General features: G+C 34.9%; 1 protein-coding gene across 1 annotated transcript in view; it reads right to left on the reverse strand.

Annotated features, from left to right (window-relative positions):
- Nucleotides 1–3,030: 3,030 nt before the first annotated feature.
- The window catches only part of Stk31 (serine/threonine kinase 31), a 57,768-nt gene continuing 40,334 nt past the window's right edge, over nt 3,031–20,464 (reverse strand). The window contains exons 15-24 of the mRNA XM_048337309.1: nt 19,508–19,639; nt 18,234–18,335; nt 17,684–17,764; nt 14,685–14,810; nt 13,988–14,113; nt 13,725–13,811; nt 12,676–12,825; nt 10,673–10,795; nt 7,692–7,760; nt 3,031–3,406 (exon numbers count right to left, since the gene is read on the reverse strand). Of these exons, the coding sequence (XP_048193266.1) occupies nt 3,209–3,406; nt 7,692–7,760; nt 10,673–10,795; nt 12,676–12,825; nt 13,725–13,811; nt 13,988–14,113; nt 14,685–14,810; nt 17,684–17,764; nt 18,234–18,335; nt 19,508–19,639 (1,194 nt within the window). The 3' untranslated portion in view covers nt 3,031–3,208. The remainder of the gene's footprint in view (nt 3,407–7,691; nt 7,761–10,672; nt 10,796–12,675; nt 12,826–13,724; nt 13,812–13,987; nt 14,114–14,684; nt 14,811–17,683; nt 17,765–18,233; nt 18,336–19,507; nt 19,640–20,464) is intronic.

Raw genomic sequence — 20,464 nt, forward strand, 5'->3', positions numbered from 1 at the left:
ACACACACACACCACAATCCAAAATAAACAACATAATACTCTTAATGAAAAAAATGGATGCAAGTCAGGCATTGGTGGCTCATGCCTGTAATTCCAGCTATACAGGAGACTGAGATTTAAGGATCACATTTGAATCCAGCCTAGACAGAAAAAGCCATGAAACTCTTACCTCCATTTAATCACCAACACACACACACACACACACACACACACACACACACACAAAACCAGCAATGGTTCAAGTAGTAGAGCACTAGCTTTGAGCAGAAAAAAATCAAGAACAGTGCTTATACCCTGAGTTCAAGCCCCAGAGCCAGGACAAAAAAGAAAGAAAAGATGCAAAAATTCTCAACAAAATATTGAGCCAAATCCAACAATACATTAAAAGAATTAAACACCATGATCAAGTGGGATTAGTCCCAAGTATGCAAGGGTAGTTCAACATATACAAATCAATAAGCATATGAACATGATATCAACATAATAAAGGATAAATATCATACTGTCAACAGATACAAAAAAATTCACTTGGTAAAATTAATTTTAAATTCATGATTAGAATGCTGAAAAAAAGTATGTGAAGGAACATATCTCAACATAAAAGGCTATTTATAGTAAGTCAACAACTAACATTATAATGTATAAGAAAAATCTCCCTAAGATCTGGAAGACAACAAGCATACTCATTTTCACTCAATATAGTATTTTAAGTCCCTAACCAACAGTAGAAGCTACAGTTTCACATGGCATGTTGAAAGTAATTACAACCGTGATATAAGTCATTTCCATAACATGAAGTTCATTTCACTTAGCATTATCTTATGCATTCATAAGGGCATAGCTATTAGGCTCTTGTGATCCTCTGCTGTGACTAGCCTTGTTGATGATCCTTTTGTATCCCCTTCCTGTGGTTGTACCCGCACTATCACTGTATCTTATCTGAGTACATTGGAAACTGTATATATTGGTATTAGAACTAGGGAAGTGAAAGGGAATATTAAAATCGAGAGACAAAGGATAAAAAGACAAACGACTCCAAAAGCAATACTTGCAAAACCATTTGGTGTAAACCAACTAAACAACTCATGGGGGGGGGGGGAATAGGGAAAGAGGGAGAGGGAGGGGGGAATGAGGGAGGAGGTAACAAACAGTACAAGAAATGTACCCAAGGCCTAACATATGAAACTGTAACCTCTCTGTACACCACTTTGACAATAAATAGGAAAAAAATAAAAAATTTTAAAAAGAATCATTCCATTCTAGCACCGACTTAAACACTTAGTCCAAATACCACTGACATGTGACTGAAAAGAAAAGGGAAAATAAACTGTTTCTTTTGGCAGAAAAAAAAAAGTCCCTAACCAGAGTGATCAGACAAGAGAAAAAAATAAAAGGCATACAAATTGGAAGTCAAGTTACTACTATTTGCAGAGAACATGATCCTATATACAGAAAAACTCAACCAAAAGTCTGTGAGAAAAAGTTTGGTACTGGTGTCATATGATGGCAATCCTAGCCAGCCACTGCAGAAAAATCTAAGACTTTTATCTCCAAATAATGAGCAAAAGCTAGAACTGGCTCAAGAGGTAGAGTACATGAGCAAAGAACCTGAGAGCATAATGGCCTGACTATAAAAATGTTAGAATAAGTCAATTCAGTATAGATGTAAGACACAAATTCAGTATTAAGAAAATCAGTATCATTGCTCTATACCTATAGAGCTTCAAATAAAAAAAGAACTGAGAAAGCAATCCCATATCAACTGCTTGTGGCTCATGCGTATTTCTCAAAAGGCTACACGTAAGAAGCCGGCAAGGACCTAAAAAAAAAGGTAACCCTTCCACACTGTGGGTGGTTGTAAATTAGTACAGCCCCTAGGAAAAATGGTATGAAGTTTCTCAAAAAAAACACAACCATATGATCCAAAAGACCCCTCCTAGATGTATAACTAAATGTACTGTCCATGTTCATTTCAACACTAGTCACTCTAGCTAAGAAATGGAAACAGCCTACTTTGTTCAATCAATTGACAAATGGATAAAGAAAATTTATAACATATACATAACAAAAGTAGTATTTAGCCATAAAAGTACATGAAATTTTGTTTAACATGGTAGGCACTAGAGGTTATTATGTGGTATGAAATAAACCAGACACAGAAAGACAAATACTATATTATCTCATTCATGTGTGAAACCCAAAACATAACAGTCAACCAGAGGCCAAAGGAGTATAGGGAAGAGAGGGGAACGATGGATACTAAGTTATAATAGGTAAGAATAGGAAGTTCTGGGACACTGCCACAGTGCAGTGACTACACACAACAATAATGTGATCTACATTTCAAAGAGCTAGAAAAAAGGATTTTGAGAATTTCCACCATAAAGAGATGTAAATATTTGTACATTTTAACATGATTTAAACATTATTTAATATATGCATGTATTAAACATGGTATTCTATTAATATGTATAATTTTGACTGTTTTTCTGTGCTTGGTTGTATGGGTTGTATGCATGCTGCCAAGTACTCTTACCATGTACCAACCTAGTTATATGCTTTTGTTATCAATTTAAAAATAATAATCTCAAAAATAACAAGACAAGACTTACTTAAGATGTTATCTCCTCCAAAAAGTACCTCTCTTCCCTACCTCCATGCAATATCATAAAACTCACAGCTATCACTGGATACTCTGCATTGCATTATGAGGATCTACTTCTAAATTTGGACTTCTCAATAAATTGTGGACTTAATCAATGCAAGACCATGTTTTAATTTATCTTTTTATTTCCAGAACTGGGTACAAAGTAGAAGCCAAATGTCATTTGTTGAGTAAAAGAATCAGCTTTTATTACCAGATGAAATACTAAAACTAATTACCAGCCAAAATACTCAAACTTTGCACAGAACTTCTGTCCAGCAATCTAACAACTTTCCTGATGACTATCACATTCTAATTACTCAATTCACTAAGTATGAGTAAGAACAGAAAGTGCTTTTATAACATCTCCCAAGAAAATTTCACAGCATGTGAACCATTTTTAGACAGACCCAACTTTTATTTTTTTGCAACCTGAATATGAACACACAATCTAGCTAGCTCAAAAACATTTCCACATCTTTTGTCTACTCGTCAAGATTTTTAAATGAGTAACTACAACAGAGTAACAATTTATCACTCAAAGGTGGCTTCACTACTTCTTCTCTAATCTTTATAGCTATCCAGGTTCTCCATCTTTAATTCGTCTTCCTTTTTATATTGTGTATATTCCACCTCTTTTTCTGGATTTGGAATCGATTTCCCCTTTGGCAACAAGAAGCATTCAGCATTCAAAACTTGTTCAGAAGTCATTGAACTTCTAAAGTTTATCAAGCTACAGAGGAGGGATTTGACATTATCATCCTGAAAAGAAAAATAAATGTATTTTTTAAATTAAAGTAAGTGAGCAAAAGAACAAACCTTTAATAAAGATGGAAGATACAATTTAAAACTCTTTCAGTCACTGATAAAAGTCCATTTTTTCTTTAGATTATTTTTAAAGAGTACTACCAAGTTCAATTTACTTTTCTTTGAAAGGGGACATCTCCAATAATTAAATGAGAGAATTGAATTACCAAAAAATTTATAAAAGAAATAGGAAATATCACAGTTGGAATATTTCAAAAACAAGTGAAATTCTACCATGACATTTTCAATTTTTCCTTTTCTTATATGGTACTAGTCAGTTTCACACTGTTAAAATTTTAGATAGCAACTCCTCTGCCAGGAAAGGTAGATTCCTAGTGATCTCCTGTGGAAACCCTTCTCCCACCACTATAATCACCCTTATAGGAGCCTTATACAATTTCAAATGATCTCTGAATCACCATGTGAAAACAACCCTAGGATGTTAGTTGCCCATTATCTCCAGTTCCTAACACATCATTCATTCAAAATGAATATCTAAGCTGTATCTACAGAAATGTTTCAAATATAAACTAAATAGATCAAGAATCATGAGAGGTGGGCTGGGAATATGGCCTAGTGGCAAGAGTGCTTGCCTTATATACATGAAGCCCTGGGTTCAATTCCTCAGCACCACATAAACAACAAAAAAAAGCCAGAAGCAGTACTGTGGCTCAAGCAGTAGAGTGGTAGCCTTGAGCAAAAAGAAGCCAGGGGGGCTGGGGATATAGCCTAGTGGCAAGAGTGCCTGCCTCGGATACACGAGGCCCTAGGTTCGATTCCCCAGCACCACATATACAGAAAACGGCCAGAAGCGGCGCTGTGGCTCAAGTGGCAGAGTGCTAGCCTTGAGTGGGAAGAAGCCAGGGACAGTGCTCAGGCCCTGAGTCCAAGGCCCAGGACTGGCCAAAAAAAAAAAAAAAAAAAAAAAGCGCTCAGGCCCAGAGTTCAAGCCCCAGAACTGGCAAAAAAGAAAAACAACAATGGTATACTCAGGAGTCCAATGGTGTAACTCTTCCTCTGAATATCTAACAAACTGCTGAACAAAATGAATACCAGCAAGCTGAAACATGTTTCGTTAGGGGAAAGGGAGGATGGAGAAATGAGGAATGGCCAAATATGGTCATTATATTCAACGTATATTATGTAAAAGTTGGCTATATAACTTGAGGGTAGGGATGGGAACAGATCGGAAAGAATAATGAAGGGGGACATTGATGGAGATACATTGTATTCATAATCTGACTTGAGGAATTGGAAACCTTTTGTACAAAATAAATAAATAAGACTGGACACCACTGGCTCACATCTATAATCCTAGCTACTCAGGAAGCTAAGATCTGAGGATTGAGGTTCAAAGCCAGCCTGGGCAGAAAAGTCCCCATTAGACTCTTAGCTCAAATTAACCACCAGGAAACTGGAAATTGAACTATGACTCAAAGTGGTAGAGTGCTAGCCTTGAGCAAAAAGAGCTCAGAGACAGCACCCAGGCCCCAAGTTCAAGCCTCATGACAAATAAATAAATGAATGAATGAATAAAAGAATAGATAAGAATGTAGAGCCAAGTTCACAGAAAATGCCCTAATTTCTCTAAAACATAATAAAGAGCAATAATACATTTTAAGGGACAAATATATATAGGCTTTTCTGAGAAAATTTACCTAAAACTGGTATGTTACTAGAGAACAGAACTAGGTATAACTGTGGTACATAGTAGTGGGAGATTATTTTGTAGTAGTGCTTCCTTCTGAAACTCTTGTAACTTTGTAACTTCAAATATATACATTATGCAAGGAACTCATCTCACACAATAGTGAAATGTGTTATATTAAACTTTAAAGTAGGGGCTGGGGAATATGGCCTAGTGGCAAGAGTGCTTGACTCATATACATGAAGCCCTGGGTTCAATTCCCCAGCACCACATATATAGAAAACAGCCAGAAGTGGCGCTGTGGCTCAAGTGGCAGAGTGCTAGCCTTGAGGGAAAAAAAAAAAAAGCCAGGGACAGTCCTCAGGCCCCAGGACTGGCAAGTAATAATAAATAAATAAATAAATAAATAAATAAATAAATAAATAAATAAATAAATTTAAAACTACTTAGGCAGAGGCTCAGGTCATGTGCAACAGCACATATTACTGAAGGACCTCTTGGAGAATGAGGATGCTGAATTAATTATCCTTTATTCTTTCAACTGGAAAATGTCATAAATTCATATTCTTCTTCATTTGTAGTATGAGTAATGTCCAGATAATAGGGTGCTTGCTTGATGGCTTAACTGTATGTGATTACACAATGTAGGTAAAGGCAACCCACTGCTACCTCGGAACTTAGAAGCAAATACATTAACCCAGGGATTCTTATAATTTGATGTCCATGAATAGTCACATGAAGTGGGGACTGTAAATGGAACTGTGTATTTATTCAACTTCATTGTATACAAACTTAGCAGAGTGACTACCATAAAGCTGACACATGATACTTTATGGGAAGCAACCATCTAAGACTCCTCCTAATTACCCTAGCCTCATGGTACCCACATCCTCATGAATCCCCACCCCCATAGAATGTATGTTGGACATAAAGTTTTGTTCTGACAAAGATAACATAGCAAAACAGTGGAATATCGATTCTGTATCTTGATTATTTAAAAAAACTGAACTAGTGAACATTATTGCATTCTAAATAAGTTCCTCTGGTGGAAACATGGCAAAAAATTAGAGGGCAACTTCTGACCAACAATTAGAAGATAACAGACCACTCTCTGTCCAATCTAAAAGGAATCAAATCTGAACAAACATGTGAGCTTGAAAGCCTACCAATGCCCAGCAAAGCCTTAAGAAGACTACAGCCCAGTCAGCACCCTCACTGACTGTCCAGATTACTAACTCAACAAAAGAGTAAGATAATAAATGTGTTGTAATATCATATGGTAACTGTAGACATAGGTCTACAGGATTTTTGTACTTCAGTTTTATAAATTGTAAAACAGACAATTTAGTTTTGATAGGCTCTAATTTCCCCCATTTTTTTCTTGGCTGTTGCTATTTGTATATTCAGAAACCATATTCTATTTCAAATTAATAAAGGGATTCTTACATCTTAAAAAAATAAATGTTTTGTAAGTCACTAAGCTTCAGGATGACATTATAGAAGGCAATCTTTCCTATCAAAGCTGAAAGAATAAGAATTCTACATGTTCACTCTGGGAAAAGTTGTAACACCTCTGAGGTAATGCCAATTAGGAACAAGAAATTATAATCATAGGTTTTAATATTATCAACTACCATTAACCTTCTCTGTTCTCATTTTGTAGAGAAAGCCAGGATCTGTAATAGTTTCATAATCTCCCACAAGTTGTTACAACTTCCTAAAGAGTGTGGAAAAACTCTTAAAACAACACTTCCTAAAGTTTTGTTTTTGTTTGCCAGTCCTGGCCTGAGCACTGTTCCTGGCTTCATTTTACTCAAGGCTAGCACTCTGCCAACTTGAGCCACAGCACCACTTCTGGCCTTTTCTATATATGTGGTGCTGAGGAATCGAACCCAGGGCTTCCGAGGCAAGCACTCTTGTCACTAGGCCATATTCCCAGCCCTAAAGTATTTTTAAAAAAAACTAATTCATGGCATTTTAGTAGATACAAGAAAAAATATTTCTGTAGTCAGATAAACTAGGAAATTATGATATTACACAAAATTATATATGTTCTTTCATTGTAATCCAAGCTATCAAAATATTGTAGGAAATTCTAGAGCTGAATAATTATGCTATCATTTTTTATTTTCCAATAATGAATACCCACTTTCCATGAAGAACTAAAAATTAGCTTCCCTGAAGGTGGCTTTTCATGCTCCTCTTGTTTACTTGTTCACGTTTCTAAATTATTGACTTCATTTTCAATGCTACAATCTTGTTATTCCTAGCACCTAGTTTAATATGTTCTCAAAATATGTTGTTTGCGTACATATATGAATCAGAAAGCAATCTCACTGATACAAATTACAAAGAAAAGATATAATGAGGTACTTATTAAAAAACTAAAGTGTATTGCAAAAGAATATTATTTAGATGATTTATATGAATTTCTATGACAAACACACAACCCTATAATGTTAAAGTAATTATTAGGCAGTACTTTATGTACAGAATTTTGGATTCTTACAAAAATTAGAGGATATTTCTAGTTTAATTTTAAAACTTAATAGTCAAAACATGCTTCAAATTAGCAAATAAAAAGTCACATACCAAATGAAACTGATCCACTTTGGGGATTCCATCTTCATTTGTTTCAAATTCCTGATTTTGAACAGAAAGCTATAAAAGAACATAAGAATGAGTGGAAGACTAGTATATCAATTTTTATTCAACCTATGCAAAAATAAAATACCTAACTCTTAGTGAATAGAGAAGAGCTCATTTCAGAAAACACATAGATTCTTACAAGGTAAAAATACTTCGATATTAACTACTTGGTCACAAACAACCAATGAATTGTCCCTACAGGGTCAATCAAGACTAAGGATACATTACAAACACCTTATTTCCTCACTTTATAAGAAAAAGTGATAGTTGTCTATATTATGTTGACTTTAACAATACTCAAAATTTTGTACCAAGAAAATTAATCAGGTAATTCTAATATTTGTTTTCAAGAAATATAAACTAAATAGATCAAGAATCACGAGGGGTGGGCTGGGAATATGGCCTAGTGGCAAGAGTGCTTGCCTTGTATACATGAAGCCCTGGGTTCGATTCCCCAGCACCACATATATTGAAAAGGGCCAGAAGTAGCACTGTGGCTCAAGTGGCAGAGTGCTAGCCTTGAGCAAAAAGAAGCTAGGGACAGTGCTCAGGCCCTAAGTCCAAGGCCCAGGACTGGCCAAAAAAAAAAAAAAAAAAGAAGAAGAATCACAAGAAGTAGGAAGATGGCAGAAAAGCAAAGAAAAATACCAAAGAGTTCCAAGATTATCACCAACTTCCTAGGAGAGAAAAGGAGGAAGCTGAAAAGGCTATCACAGCATATAGCAAATGACCTTAGTGTCAGACGGACAATTCTAGATACAAGCCACATCACCTACAAACTTTAAACCCAGCGCAGGATTTGTGAAGACAATGACTATTCCATGTAGAAGTCTAGCTCTGGTGAAATAAGATATTCTGTTTTTCCCCTTATCTCAGAGAGTCAAGCAAGGTACCATCTTGAGAAATGACCTCTTGACTTGAGACTGAAATACTCAAAGAGCCTGAAAACAATGAACACTTATAGCTCAGGGTATATTGGGACATCCTGCCAGAGTCTGAGCCTGCCAGAGACTGGGTAGATGGGCCAACACAGATGTAAAGGAAAAGGGGAGGATCTGGAATGCACTGCTGAGAATTTTAACCTGTAAAGAACTGCACTAATAAGTTAGGGAGCTGTGGTGATCACCTCTGTGGCCAGGAATAAGTCCCATTGCCTGAGGTTAGGATAGGAACAAAACACTGTGCCTGTACCTCCAGGTCTGTGTCCTAGCTTCATGAGTTGACTGTTGGGTAGGTAAGACACTGAACCTATGAATCAAGGGATTCAAAGGATTCATATGGCTTCCTCCAGACACTTAAAGGGAAGTGAAATGTCAGATAAGGCTAAGAGCACCAAGACCTGTCCCTGGGAACAGCATCCTAGTGTGTACAGTTTCCTGACATTTAGAACTGTGGGCCCAATCCAAATAGTTTAAATCAAAAGCTTGCAGTCTCCTTCTCTGCAAAGGGAGGTAGATTGTTAAAGTCTATGAACATTAAAACCAGCAGGCAGGGCTGGGGATATGGCCTAGTGGCAAGAGTGCCTGCCTCATATACATGAGGCCCTGGGTTCGATTCCCCAGCACCACATATACAGAAAATGGCCAGAAGTGGCGCTGTAGCTCAAGTGGCAGAGTGCTAGCCTTGAGCAAAAAGAAGCCAGGGACAGTGCTCAGGCCCTGAGTCCAAGCCCCAGGACTGGCCAAAAAAAAAAAAAACCAGCAGGCAGAACAAACAGGTCCCTCCATTCAATCCCAGTCAGTACAGAACTCCATTCTGTTTGAGTCCTTCATTCTCTGATGCGCTCAGGCTTCACTCCAAGGCTTAGATGAGTGAGGATGTGGAGAAGTCAGTGAGGATGTGGAGAAAATAAAGTACAGCCCACAAACAATAAAGATTGCACACAAGAGCAACTCACCATACAAAGAGAAGGGAAGTTTCTAAATTGAAAGCACCCACAATCAGACAACTGACTATCTTACAAGAGTCTCCAGTTAGCTGACCTTGGTCTAAGCAGTGCTTGGGATCAAGCCCAATTCCCTGAGTAGTTGGGAACTACGTGGCTGCTAAACTATATATCCAGTCTAGTGGTAAGAAATAGAACCTCATCAATAAAATTAAAGAAGATATGGTAAAGAACTTGAATGAATTCAAAGATGATACAATTAGCAAACTCAAGGAGAATTCAAATAAACAGATGAAGAAATTAAGGAAGAAAAGCAAGATATAAAGAAGGAATTCAATAAAGATATAGGAGTCCTAAAATAAAAAGTCAAGTTGAAATCCTGAAAAACACTATACTTAATAAAATTAAAACCTTCTGCTTGGCAAAAGACATGTTCAGAGAATGAAAAGAATGCTCCAACGTAGAGAAAATATTTAAAAATGACATTCAATAAATATATTATGACGGCTTTTGCGCTAGAATAGCAGAATTCCTACAAACACAGACCTTGTTGCCCAGGAAGCCTGAACCATTTACCAGCTGGCCCTTTACAGAAAACATCTGCTGATCCCTTGGCTAGAATCTTCATTACTTTGTCTACTAAAAGAACAGATATACTATCCCTTGTTATTTAATCCCTGATAATTTTAAACCATAGGTAAGAAATAACTAATTGATCTACACTAGAAACAGGATTATTTTCCAAAAGCTCATTTTACATTATTTTTCACAAATGCTTGAAAATTTTCTAAATTATAGAACAAAATCCACTTCACTATAAATCTCAACTTTTAAAAAACTAAAACAATATAATACTCCTATATACTAACAGTAGGTATAAGGAAAGGTATCAATAGTTATAATACTATACTAAAAACTTGAAAAATATACTAAAAGTAAGCTATTGTACTTTATCCAAAATAATGTTAAAAAGAATCACTATAATCATCACTTCACATACTGAAATATATGTAAATGATTATTTCAAAAGGTAACATACCCATAATAAAAGGCAGCCATATGCATACAAGTCAGAACTTGGGGAAGGAGGTTTTCCCATTTTCAATTCAGGTGACATCAAACTCAAGCCACCAACCATCATGCTCACTGAGGCTCGTTGACACTATTTAAAAAAATATAAATTTTTGGAGGTAACATGAAGTATTCTGATTGTAACTTTTCAAAGTCAATTATAATTTTAATCATATTTTCCTCTTATAAGTTTATCCTAAAACTCAAAATGAACAGCAAGACTTTCATTACATTAAATTTAAATGACCCTGATCAAAAAGTTAGTGTAACACCATCTCAACCAATAAAGAGATGATGATTCATGTCTACAGTCCCAGCTACAGGGGAAAGGTAAAGAGGAGAACCACAGTCCAAGACCAGCCCCAAGTAAAAATGTGAACCCTACTTATAAAAAAGAAAAGCATATCAGAGCTGAGGTAGTGGCTCAAATAGGAGAATGCCTTCCTACCAAGCTTGAAGTCATGAGTTCAAAGCCCAGTACCACTGAAAGAAAAAGACAAAATTAAAACATGTCTACACAAGAACTTGTATACCAATGTTCATATTAACATTATTCATAACCAAAACTTGTAAACCCAAATGTCAATCAACTGATTACTGCAAAAACAAACTATGGCATATATGATGAAATACTGTATTTGGTCATAAAAAGAAATTGACTTATGTTCTGCAACATAGAAGAACTCTTTTCTTTCTTTATTTTTTTTTTTTTTTAGCTTCCTGGGGCTTGAACTCAGGGCTGGGGCACACTATCCTTGAGCTTCTTTTGCTCAAGGCTAGCTAGAGCTCTACCACTTGAGCCACAGTGCCATTTCCAGTTTTTTCTGAGTAGTTTATTGGGGAGAGAATCTGAACAACTTTTCTGCCCAGGCTTTGAACCACGGTCCTCAGATCTCAGCCTCCTGTGTAGCTAGGATTATAGGTATGAGCCATCAGTGCCCATTTAACATGGATGAACTTTGAAAACTTAAGTATCATAAGCCAATCACAAAAGCTCATGTATGATTTCATTTATATGGGATGTCCAGAATAGGTAAAATCATAGAAATAATCTTTAAGTGCTTTCTAGCGTCTGCATGATGGAGAAATAAAATGTCCTAAAATTAGGTGGTGATGATCAGTAGACAACTTTATAAATCAACTAAAAGCTACTACTGAATTGTATAATTTCTGCTAAAGCTTTCTGTGGTATTGGGGTTTGAACTGAAGGCCTCATACTTGGTAGGCTGGTACTTAACCACTTGAGCCACTACTCCAACCCAGCTTTTTCTTTGTTATTTTGGAGATGGAATCTCAGAGACTTTTTTACCTAGGTTGGTTAGAAGAACCTCAATTCTCCATATCTCAGCCTCCTAAGTAGCTAGGATGACAGACAGGTATGACCATCCAGCACTCAGCCAATAAAGCTATTTTTAAATGGAAATTGTTTAGTCATTTTTACATGCATAAAGTACATATTTCAAAACATCATGTTGAACATGATATATAAAACTGTACTAATTAAAATAAAGAGGAAATTGCTCCACATAATCATGTACTTTTCGAATCTGTTCTTATCTGTTGTTTACTTTATCTACAAACTGTCTATAATGACATAATACAGCAACAATTTAAAAGCCACTGTATTTGAAAACATCTAAGGTGACCAGGTTTCTACAATTTCACCTTACTACTCAAAAAGTATACATATATATATACATATATTTTTTAAACTTAATTAATGAAAGAGAAGGGACACTACTAGAGAAGTGTTTACATATTTCCTAATGACTAATGTTTATCAAAGCCACTGAGTGTCAAATTTCTCCCATGGTTAAAATACACAATGCAAAAACTTAAGCTCTTGTTCTATAACTTAGCTTACAGCAGAAAATTGCATATGACACACCTCAAATGAAAAGCACAGATCCTACAATAATTACATCTATAAATAAAAATCTACAACTTATTTATAAAACCATGATATTTTACCACAGATTTGGTGAAGTCAAAATCTCCAACAATTCCTTGTTCACGATTTAAAGCAAACACATTGTTCTGATGAAGTGATCCATGAATTATGCCAGCCTTGTGTAGTGTATGCAGACCTTGGGCAACACCTTTCATGACTTTTAAAGCTTCCTTTAGTAGACACAAAAGAGGATACAAAATAGGTAGGTTATTTTAATACATAAATCTTTTCTCATTTAAAGGACTAGTCCAGAATAGAGTAGCTTTATTTCAAATGAACCTTTACTAAAAGTACTGCATAAAGCTAGGAGCTGGTGGCTCAAACCTACACAGGATGCTGAGATCTGTAACTTTGTGATTCAATCTAGTCTGGCCAAAAAATCCTATGAGAGCCTGACTTCAAAATAACTAGCAAAAAGCTGGGCTGGAGTGACTCCAGTGGTAGAATATCAGCAAAGCATATAAGTCCAGCTAGCATGAATCCTTGGGTTCAAACCCTGGTACCACCAAAGAAACAAAACAAAAAGCAAACAAAAATTACAGTAGAGGAAGCTTTGATTGTGTAATGTAATCATCATGGCTAGTACTACATACACACATACATACACATACACATACACAGACACATACACAGACACACACTGAAATTTCTAAGATCTAAATTATACAAAAAAAGCATGAAAGCCATAGGAAAAGAAGAGAGTGAATAGTGTTACTAGGTTGAAAGAAGTCAGGCCTCCTTTATTATTGCAAATTCTAAACTTGCAGTGATAAAAATTAAGGCTGCCACTTAAAACTCACTAATAGTTATCAGCTTGGACTTTGGAATCAGAAAAACTTGATTTCTAGTCCCAATTCTACCCCTTGTTGAGAGACTCTATAAGACACTCAATCCTTCTAGGTGTCATTTTTCTCATTTGTGTAATAGGATAACTCACATCACAGAGCTCATAACAAAAAGAATAACTCAAAACAAAACTGTATACAGAATATCATGTAGAATGTTCTAAATAAGCAGTACATGGTATTTTCTCATTTAATGTATCTATGAAAACAGTGTTACTACTTACTTCTGAAGTTAAAGGCCTGCTGGCTTGAACTGCACTCAGGTTTGCCTTAGGATAATACGGAACCATCAGATAAGCCATTGGATCAGACTAAGAAGACAGAAAGTGATGAAAATGTAAAATTCAACCTACTTGTAGTATGCACTGATTCTATAAAGTAACTTTTGCTTCTTGTTAAAAGGAGTGACCACTGCTTCTAAAGTTTGAAGCCCAAACTTATTTTAAATAAATTTTCTTCTGCAAGAGAATAGCATTAAGAACTTTACCTTACACAAGAACAGGAATATCAATGGCAGTAACCCAGACTCCTCTTTAGTTTCTCTACAAGCTTTGTGATAAATGGCTGCTCTCTGAATCACCTTAACTTCTGAATCAACATCCACAGAATAGCCCTTGTATAACAAAAAAAAAGCACTGGTAACGCAAAATTAAAAATTCTACGTGAATTATACATTAACCCAACTTAAGCATAAGAATGAATTTTTATATAAGTTACATTTCATCCAATTTTAGACCTTTTCTATTTGCTTTAAACACGATAATTTTAAAAAGAAACAATTTTACCTATATCTCACTGTACATTCTAGAGTATATAGCAAGTACAACTTCAATATCCTATATTATGATGACTAATACTTTCTCAAATCATGGAAAAATAAATAGGAGACTATGCTATCAATATCACAGATACTTCAAAGAAATTTATTTTTCTAAAAAAAAAGCAAGAATTTTAATAGACTAACGGATAGAATAAGTTCAACAAAAAGAAGGCAGGTACTAAAGATAGGTACTACTTAGGGAAATGAGAGAAACTTGAGAGTCATCTATCTTCTACCACAGTCATTATTCTAATCAAATTAATCTACTTTATTAAAAAAACAATATTATTTTCTCTCCTGAAAAGTAATACCACCATTCCCTTTTATACTTCTCAATCTCCCTCAAGTCATAACTTATAGTTACCTTTAAAAGAACTGGCTCCCCATTAACTTCAGAGCATACCACAGGACGCTTGCTACTAAGAATCTTCATAGGCTCACCATCAAGAAGATCTCGTTCCAGGCTTGTAGTAAGAAGACCACCAGAGTCCTAGAAACATTTTTTTAATACAGTGTAATGGGTTTTTTTTTAATCCTAGCATTTTTAAAACATCAGCATAGGGGTCTGGGGATATGGCCTAGTGGCAAGAGTGCTTGCCTCCTATACATGAAGCCCTGGGTTCGATTCCCCAGCACCACATATACAGAAAATGGCCAGAAGTGGTGCTGTGGCTCAAGTGGTAGAGTGCTAGCCTTGAGCAAAAAGAAGCCAGGGACAGTGCTCAGGCCCTGAGTCCAAGTCCACGACTGGCAAAAAAAAAAAAAAAAAAAAAAAAAGAAAAACACCAGCATAAATGCTATTAGATAGTATGGAATCATCAGTCTATTGAAAAAGTCAAATAAAAATGTTGCTAAGTGCCCGTAGCTCACACCTATAATCCTAGCTACTCAAGAGGCTGAGAGCTAAGGATTGCAGTTTGAAGCCAGCACAGGCAGGAAAGTCTGTGAGACTCTTACCTCCATTAAACTACCAAAAAAGCTGAAATGAAGAAGTCTATTTTTCTAGTTTTCAGACTCTTGAACTCCTCTCTTACCCACAGTGTAATTACCATAGTTAATAACTGCTATGGTTCCAAAAGTGATCAGAGATAACTTAGATTAATCAGACATGCTTCCAGAGAATCCTACCGTTTAAGTGAAAATTTTCACATTTCCTAAAACCATTAAAATGACAAAAAGGTAGCTGCAGAATGGTAATAAGTCTAAACTTTGTACTTCTCTGAAATAATTCTTTTTTTTTTTTTTTTTTTTGCCAGTCCTGCGCCTTGGACTCGGGGTCTGAGCACTGTCCCTGGCTTCTTTTTGCTCAAGGCTAGCACTCTGCCACTTGAGCCGCAGCGCCACTTCTGGCCATTTTTTGTATATGTGGTGCTGGGGAATCGAACCCAGGGCTTCATGTATAGGAGGCAAGCGCTCTTGCCACTAGGCCATATCCCCAGCCCTCTGAAATAATTCTAACACCTCTTTCCCTGAGTGATATTCTCAAAACTGAAAATCACTTTCAAATATGTTAATTCTACTAGATATTTCTGATACTTCACTGCTAATTAACATTTTAAACCAACCCAAATTTAACTGTAGTGTAGTTTTAGTAAAAAGAAGGACTGCTTTCTGTTGGCGGCTGGTGGCTTACACCTGTAATCCTAGCTACCCTCAGGAGACTGAGATCTGAGGATGGAGGTCCAAAGTCTAGGCCCCAGAACGACCACCACAAAAAAAAGAATTATATTCTAGTTATTCTTTAATTAAGTGTTGTCATAATATTTAAGTATACATAATCTATAGCCAATCTACAAAGAACTGCTGGGCATATATTGGTTATACATCTAAAAGCCTTCCATAAACCATAATGAAAACCTTTTATACTCTTCTACAATAGATAAGCTTATTTGTGAAGATCTTCATTGTTATATTTGCATGTATGCATAATATAGTTTGATCATATTCACCCCCTCTACTATTCTTAACTTCTCTCTAATCTCCTTTTAACTTTCTTATTAAATTTATGAGTTTTATTATGACCTTCTCATATGTTCATAAAATGTACTTTGATCATATTTCCCTCCTTCCTTTTTTCTCTTGTTCCTCTACTTCAATAGTCATCCATTTATGTCAATGTCTTTTTCATTTCAGATCCAGAAAATATGTGGTACTTGTCTTTCGGAGTCTAGCTTATTTCACTTAACATGGCGATCCCTAGTTCTACCCATTTTCCAACAAGTTACAGAATTTCATTCTTCTTTATGACTGATAATACTCCCATTATGTATGTATCACATTTTAATCCATCACGTAGGCTGACTCTATAGCTTTGTTATACTTATACAGTTCTTCAATAAACATGTGTGCAGATATCACTGCTATATAATGACAGTCTTTCAGGTAAGAGTAGTACAGCAGGATCTATTTTTAGATTTTTGGCTTACACATTCTTTTCTGTATTATATTTAAGATATTATCATGGACTTACTGAAAATCTTAACAAATAAAGGTGAATGAATTGTGTACCCATGGATTCAACCAATTAGGAATTGATAATATTCAAAAACTGCTATCTACAACTATTATACAGATCTTTTGCCACTATTTGCCAAATAATACCATATAGCAACTATCCATATAATATTTATATACTAGATATTATATTCAATCTATAAGAGAGCTGAAAGTATGCAGAAAGATAAACATAGGTAACTGTAAATACTAAACTATTTTATGTAAGAAAACTGGGCATCTTGGATTATGATATGTATATATATAATGGGTAAGGAACCACCCAGAACCAATGCTGCATAAGTACCAAAGGAACAGTTCTCTCTCATCCAGTTCCCTATCTCTACCAGCAAAATAGAATACAAAGGTAAGAGATTCTTCCCTGAGAGCCAGAGTTTACCAGTCCTGCTCCACACTGCTCCTCAATAGTATACTAACTGAGTAACAGACTTTTGACTCCTGCCTGCCTAGAAAACACCAACCTCAAGCTTTCCACCATAGACTACTTCTGTCAAATATTTTCCCAGTTTGTTTTAAAAACACATTGTATTCAAATTCCTCATGACTACCAGTATCCCTTCTTTATAACAACTCTTGGAACAATTACATTTTGGTTGATCATCTCAAAACAGAAACATCATTAATTCAAATAAATATCAAGCAATGCAGGATGATGAGAGAATTTTTTTAACATGCAATTGTTTTAAGACAACCTTGAATTAAGATTCTAATGATAATTTTGAAAATTTCACCAGGAATATTCTTTCTGGAAATGACACTGTAAATTACACAGTGACATGCAATCTGAATATTATCACTTTTCTACATTCTCTACATAGTAATCTAATTCACATGGAAAACAAAGCTTACCATGTATTTTAGTAATCCTATTTCAGGATGAAGGAGAGGAAGCTCAGGGAGCCATTTCTGTGCCAAGTTACTCAGCATCTCCTAAAATTAAAAATGTAATTCTTTAAATTGTAGACATACCATTTTAAAATGTAAAAATGCAATTTTTTAAACTAGATATGCCCAATTATGACATGTTGAATATATTAGCAGGATCTGTCTTCTTAGGATGTAGAAAATAAACTATTCATTTTGACTTCTACTTTAAAAAATATCAAGCAAAATCAAGAGTAGCCTTGAATCTAAATTACCATCTTACACCAGTGGGTCACACACTAATACTACTCAGGAGGCTGAGCTCTGAGGATCCAGATTCAAAAATAATATATTTTTGTCTTAATTATTTTCTATAAATTCTACACTTATACAATAGTCACTAATTACATCATAAAAAATTTCTGAATTCACATGAATATTACTATTCTAAGATAACACATTGCCTATTATTAGAGTCCATTTTATTTAAATTCAATTTCTAGACTATAATCTAAAATAAAAACCAAATACTTACATACTCCTCCCTCTCACGATAAATTTCCTGAAAGACACTATAGCGTAACTGAGCAATTTCTTGTTTTATTTTCTCAATTTCAGATCCGTCATGGTCATCAGACTTTATAAAAAAAACAAAAAGTAGTTTGTATAGGCAAATTAGGCAAACTGAAAACAAGTCTTCCTCTAAGAATTAAAGCAATTTCTATAGTAACTCAATCTGAGTAATTTCTATGTATCCTTCGATATCTAGCATGTAAGAAGTGCTATATGCTCCAGCATTTCTTGAATTCCCCAATACTCCCAATTTAAAATGAAAAGATCTACAGGGGTTGGAGGTGTAGCTCAGGGGGTAGTGCATTTGCCAGTGAGTGAGAGGATCAGAGCAAGATTCTGAATCTTGGTCTTGAACAACAACAATAACAAAATCTTAAACAACTTTATGACCAAGTATTAGGTTTGTATTATAAGACATTCTAACAGGAAAAACAAAAGGCTTACTTTAGCCAGAACTAAAGAAACATAGGTTGAACAGTTTCCCTCATTTGTCCTAACTATAAATCTATAAGCCTATAAATCTACAAGTAAACAAAGTGGAGGGTAAAAGACAAAAAAACACCCTAAGACATGATAAATTATACATATGCAAGATTCTAGACATTCACCCAGTGAGACCAAAGGAGAATATTCTTAGGAGAAGATCACAAAGTTACAGTAGCTATGTGCTTATGATCACATAAAATGATATTTATCAAAATGAACTCAAAGAAATGGAAACGAGGGTTTTTTGTGTTTTCTTTCCTTTGTTGCTGCTTTTCCTTTTCTGTACCTTTTGTCTTGTTTGTAAGTTTGTTTGGGGGAGCGTAAGGAAGGAGCACAGAAATGCTAAGATAAAGGGTGAAAAATGCAGCAGTGATACTCAATAGGCACTATGTTGAAAATGAACTATACAACTTGGGGTAGGGAAAAACAGAGAAAGTGAGGGAAGGGGTGGCACTGTTCAAGAGAAATGTACTCATTATCTGACTTATGTAACTCCTCTTTACATCACCTTTATACTAACAATTTTTTAAAAAGCTTACAAAACTATACCAAAATGCTCGCCACAGTATTCACTTAAAATGTTTGTTGTTAAGCCTGAATCATACTTAAATATGCAAAAGAGGTAAAATGCAAAAAGCAAAATGTGACTGTAATAACTTTTATTTTATCGTCATTTACATGACTTTTATGCTCAAGCAACATGAGATAGGAATAGACTTCAATAAGAGTTTTAGTAACTTTCTTCCTTACTTCTTCCAAATTATTCTTTTCCACCAATTTCCATCTCAGTTGAGCTTTCAAGCCTTTCAGCATCTTCTTAATGGACAGCAAGTGATCCACGCTGGGTTTCTTATTTAAACATTCAATAATCTGACTTTTAAACTAAGTAAAAAAAAGTTACAAGATTTCCAAACATATTAGACAACAACAACAACATTTACTACTTTATTTCTCCTCTAACATTTGGCTGAGTTCAGACTGAAATACTAAAAACAAAAAAACTGCAATTTTCAAGAAGGTAATAATATATTACAAATGGAAATGTTTACAGTATTGATTATCAATTTTATTTACATATGCATAGATATACAGTGAGATACATACTGCTAATATCAATGCAAACTGGAATTTCTAATGATGATATAAATTGACATAATCATTTCCAAAAATGGCATGATAATATTATAAAGCTTAAATAATATTCATTCTTTCTTTAATTTGAACCTAACAATTTTACGGATCAGAGAAGTTACACATCAAAATTACCTACAAAGATTATGTATAGTGTTATTTATGGTAGAAAAAATTAAAAGTAACTTCAATGACCATTATATATGAATGGTTAAAAAATGTTTAACATCTGCACAGGAATGATCACTTATTTACTCAAAATGACTATACAGAAGAATTGTTCATCACATGGGAAAATAATCATCATGTACAATTAAAGGAAGGAGATGTTTGCAAATTAACTTAAATGACAAATGTAATGCTCACTATATATGTGTAGATGTATGTATCACCCAAAAAGGAAATACTGTGAAACTGTCTCTGAAACTAGGATGATAGGTTTTTATTTTATTTATATGTAACAAATCCTACAGTAAATTTGTACAGAATGAAAATGATGAAAAAAGTTGTTTCCAAATACAAAAGTAAAAAAAAGATTTTTAGCTAAAATAAATGTATAAATAAATCACCATTCTC

This window comes from Perognathus longimembris, chromosome 2 (genome assembly GCF_023159225.1).
Source record: "Perognathus longimembris pacificus isolate PPM17 chromosome 2, ASM2315922v1, whole genome shotgun sequence".
Classification (NCBI taxonomy): domain Eukaryota; kingdom Metazoa; phylum Chordata; class Mammalia; order Rodentia; family Heteromyidae; genus Perognathus; species Perognathus longimembris.